The sequence below is a fragment of the Phaseolus vulgaris genome, chromosome 5 (genome assembly GCF_000499845.2).
Source record: "Phaseolus vulgaris cultivar G19833 chromosome 5, P. vulgaris v2.0, whole genome shotgun sequence".
Taxonomy (NCBI): domain Eukaryota; kingdom Viridiplantae; phylum Streptophyta; class Magnoliopsida; order Fabales; family Fabaceae; genus Phaseolus; species Phaseolus vulgaris.
Window position 1 is genome coordinate 15,670,162 of NC_023755.2, and position 4,749 is coordinate 15,674,910.

A 4,749-nucleotide genomic window follows, 5' to 3' on the forward strand; every position below is an offset into this window, starting at 1 on the left:
CCCACGCGTGTTGTTGCTCTGTGAATTTACCTTCGTAGTAGAGTGGAATCCTGTACTTGGCCCTGAGTTCGAATTTTAATTCTATGTTTCTGTACCGTCCCGTATCAAGGCGTTGACTAAGTCAAGGTCAAAGTCAACGATTGGAAAGTCAAAGTCAACTCAAGGCGTCGCCCAGGTGTAGAGACGCCAAGAGGAAGCGTCGCCAAGACAAGGCGTCGCCAAGGCAAGGCGTCGCCTGGGTGGAGGCGTCGCCCAACCAGGGCGTCGCCAGATCAAACAGTGTAAAAGCAAGGCAATCACGGTGTGGTTCCCCAATACCCATGGGTAGGAAAGACCATGGAGGGAGCGACGTCGTGAGAAAGCCTCAGGTCCCGATATCTCGGGAAAGTGATAAAGAGAAGGAAAAGGTGGCTTCAAGGCCATAGTGATAGTACCAGTGAAGGGCAGCCTGACTCGTGAAGTACCCCTGCCGCCCCAGAGAGGCCTTCGGGACAGATACGACCCAAGAGGAAGGTCACGCCCAGGGTAACCGGGTGCAGGGTGCGAGAGGAAGGCAGATACGCTCTCAAAGTAAGTGGCTAGATACTTGGGGGCATTAGTTGGCACCCAAAAAGCCACCCCTAGCGCAGTAGCACTCCCAAGCAGGAGGACTCACACGTAGAAACGTCCCTAGATGGGCAGAAACGCCCCCAGATGGGGTCACGGCGTCGTGAGGCCCTCCACGTGTACAACAGCCATGCCAGAATGGTAACACCCTTCAGTCAGGTGCCAGGTAATTAAAAGTCATTCAATACAGTTTCCCTTTCGAGCATTCAGGTACTATAATGGCTCCCAAGCGTTTCAACGTCTTAAATGCGCTACGTTTTCTAATTAAACGCTTTAATGAGCGCGTTACGTTTGTGATTAAAAGCGCTTTAAGGCGCTTTAAATGCTTGGGTAGTTTAAATAGCGCAGAGAATGTTGGAAAGAGGGTTGGAACTTTCGGCAAATTTATCAGAGAACTCTCTAGTTGCTTGCTCGTGCTTCAAGGTTACGTACAAGCGACTGGGGAATATTTTTGCCTGAAAGAGACAGCACACACATATACACAGTTCTTTTACCACCTTCAGAGTGTCATACGCGGTGCTCAGACACGTAGGTGGACAGTTTTTGGTGTTTCTTGCTGGCTGACTTGAGCGTCGGAGTGCACACGGCCGCTAGGGCGCCTCTTTGTCCTCTTTTTTGCAGGAATCCACAGGCAACCAATGGGAAGGAGTCCCTAGCTAACGGTTGAGGTCGCGCACGAAGACGTCCCGGTCAACCGGACGGAACAGTTTCCATGCATCGCTATACGCATCTGACACTTCTCTCCTAACTAATCTTTTGTTGCTTGGTTTGCTTTGGTGCAGCATCAGTGATGGATTCTGCAACACGAGCTGAATTGGCTAGGTCTTTGAAGGCTCGTCTTCGCGCAAAGTCTGCAAAGGGCAGCGCCTCCAGCACCTCCCCCCTCAAGTCCAATCCATCGCCACCATCACTACCACCCCATTCTTCCAAAACACCAAACTCCCCCCTTTCGTCGCAAACACCTTTCACAGCCCAAACACCCCACTCTCCTCCAACACTCCAAACACCTAACTCACCCCTTCCCATCGCTGCAATCCCACTGGTTGCAGCTAGCGCTCTCTCCATAGCCCCTCTCAACAAAGGCAAGAGGGTGCTTGTCGTTTCCTCCGAGGATGACGACTCGGATGTGGGGCCTGTTTATAAAAGAAGGAGGACCAATCGGGTTGTCTACTCGCGCTCTTCTTCACCTCCACACGGGGGGTCTATGAGGGACAACCCCCCTAGCGCCACATCTCCCCCACGCCAAATAGTCCAAGACGAGGGGGTGGTGGAGTCTATGCCCTTACCAGTACCAATACCGATATCAACAACAACACCAACACCAACCGCCCCAACAACTACCCCAGAACTTATAGTGATTCCCCCTCCCATCGTGCAGCTGATGAGGGGCTTCAATGAGAGGCTGTCGCCAGGTGAATCTTCCGGGGTGCCACGGTCAGAGGGCATGCCTTATTATCTGGGTGCCTTCTTGGCCGTTGCCCTTGAGTGGCGCGCCCAAGCAAAGTCCAAGGCTGGCGAGGCACGCACGCTCCAAGCTCTCCGACAGGGAAGTGGCTACTTTGAAGGAAGAAAATGAGAGCTTGTGCCGTGGCTGGGCGTGCCAAGAGGAGGTTTACAAAGCCTCTTCGAGGAGCGCCAGAGAGATCAACGCATAAGCCTGCAAACGTCTATATGACGCAGGGCAAGCTGGCACTGAGCTCCTTACTCAGGTGGCATCCCTCAAATCCAAAATCGCTGCTCTTGAAGCGGTGATGCGAACTTCCGAGGCTCAGCAGAAACAACTTGCTGATCAGTGTGCTGACCGGAAGCAATCGCTGAAGAAGAGCGAAGGAGACCTAGCTGCACAGATGGAAGCGCTCAACCTTCTTCAATCTGAGCATAATCAGTTTCAGGCGGAACTGAACAGGCTTCAAGTGGAGAAGGAGGTTCTCGAGAAGCAGCTAGCCTCTGGGGACTCTGTGATCGAAGAGCTGGAGAGGGCCAAGAAGGAGCTCATCACAGAGAGGGAAGCCCGAGACTCCACCATCGAAAATCTGAAGCGGGCTAAAGGAAAACTCATCGACAACATGGCTGACACCTTTGCAGAGGGATTCAAGGAGGCCTTAGCCCAAGCCGCCTGTGAGAACCCGGGAATTGACACCTCCAATTGCAACCCTCTCAGCCATATTGTTGACGGGAAGGTCGTTCCCCTCGACCTTGGGGAATGAGCTGCGTTGATCTTGACTTCTTTATCTTCTTGTAAATCTATATTGACAATCATTTGAATTTACTTGTAATTCTGACAATCGACCTTGCTTTTATTTATAACTTTGGAATTCGCCTAAAATGTCATTTGCTTTCAATTCTGCTTGCGCTTTGTCTGTTTCTGTTTTCTTTTCCGCATCAAAGGCTTGGCTGGTACTGGCCTCCGAGCCATTTCTTTGTTGCTTTGTCTTTAACTCTCTAGGTAGCACGTGTCTCCCCCTCTTGTTATTTCTTCTTAGGGTGTGAGTCACATCCTTCTCTTTCTCTTTTCGCTCAGAAACTCGCTTGGCCTTCGTATCTTCGAGGAGTCTTCCTTATGAAGACGTCGCTTGCTTCGCCATTACCCATCAAGGGTGGGGAGGACTTATCTTTGCCTGTACTGGGTGCCCATGCTCGAGGAGGGACCTGCTCTGGGTGTCCTGAGCGTATCTAGACACTTGGGATAAAAGTCGCGTTCTGGTGCCCACGCCCATGGAGAGGCCTACACAATCAGCACCGTATCGTCCATGGAGTGTCTAAAACACCAGGGCAACTTATCCCTTATCTCTTTGCGTTTGGTGCCCACACCTGAGGAGAGGCATACTAAGGCAGCGCCGTATCGTCCTCAGGGTGTCTAAAACACCAGACACCGGTGCTAGCTATTCATACCTGAGGAGGGGGCGTCCCGAAGGAATCCCCTAGCCCCTGCTCAAGGACTAGACACTCGGATTTTTAACTTACACTGACATCTGGTACCGGGGCTAGCTATTCATACTCGAGGAGGGGGCATTCCGAAGGAATCCCTTAACCCATGCTCAAGGACTAGGCACCCGGATTTTTAACTTATACTGACATCTGGTACCGGGGCTAGCTATTCATACTCGAGGAGGGGGCGTCCCGAAGGAATCCCTTAACCCCTGCTCAAGGACTAGGCACCCGAATTTTAACTTACGCTCAACATACCTGTTATCTTGCTTTGCATTTGACCTCCGCTTCTTTATCTGGCGACGCCTGTGCTTGACGACGCCTGAGCTTGGCGACACCTTATCTTGGCGACGCCTTAGCTTGGCGACGCCTTATCTTGGCGACGCCTCATCTTGGCGACGCCTCATCTTGGCGACGTCTCAACTTGGCAACGCCCCATCTTTGTCTTTGTTTCTTTGGTCTTTGATCTTACAAGAAAGGGAAAAACTAAGGCAGAAATATCTTAAACTTTTCTTTTATTTATTTGGGTGACCTCGTTAAAAAACCCCCGGGAAGGAAAAAGAGTGTCCCCTTTACAAAATCTCAACTGAAATAAAACTTTAAATTCGCCGCATTCCAACTACGTGGGATAGGGCCCCCTTCTAGAGTCTCTAACTTATACGAACCATTCCATTTGGCTTTGGTTACTCTGAACGGTCCAGTCCACTTGGGAGACAACTTGTTTTCTAACTCGTAAGGGTGAGCCTTCCTCATGACCAGGTCACCAACCTGAAACTGCCGCAGCTTCACCTTAGAGCGGTACTGACGCTCCACTCTTCTCTTCATAGCCTCAGCCTTAATTTTTGCCTCTTCTCTAGCTTCATCTATCAGGTCCAGGTTCACCCTCCTTCCTTCGTTGGACTCTTCTGCCACGAAACCTAGGAAACGAGGCGAGCTCTCGTGGATCTCCACTGGGATCATGGCATCCGATCCATACACTAGGCTGAAAGGCGTCTCCATGGTGGAGGATTGAGGCGTGGTGTGGTAAGCCCATACAATCCTTGGTACTTCTTCTGCCCACGCCCTTTAGCCTTCTCTAATCTGCGCTTCAAACCCCTCAACAAAACTCTGTTTGCTGACTCGACCTGCCCATTCGTCTGGGGGTGTTCAACTGATGCGAACACCTGCTTGATCCCTACCTCTGTACATAGCTTTCCTAACTATTGGCTCGCGAAC

At 51.3% G+C, this 4,749-nt stretch overlaps 1 protein-coding gene across 1 annotated transcript; it reads right to left on the reverse strand.

Annotated features, from left to right (window-relative positions):
• Positions 1-4,116: 4,116 nt before the first annotated feature.
• On the reverse strand, positions 4,117-4,533 carry LOC137834025 (uncharacterized). Its single transcript, XM_068642091.1, has one exon. The coding sequence runs from the start codon at positions 4,531-4,533 to the stop codon at positions 4,117-4,119; it is 417 nt and encodes a 138-aa protein (XP_068498192.1).
• Between the last annotated feature and the right edge of the window lie 216 nt (positions 4,534-4,749).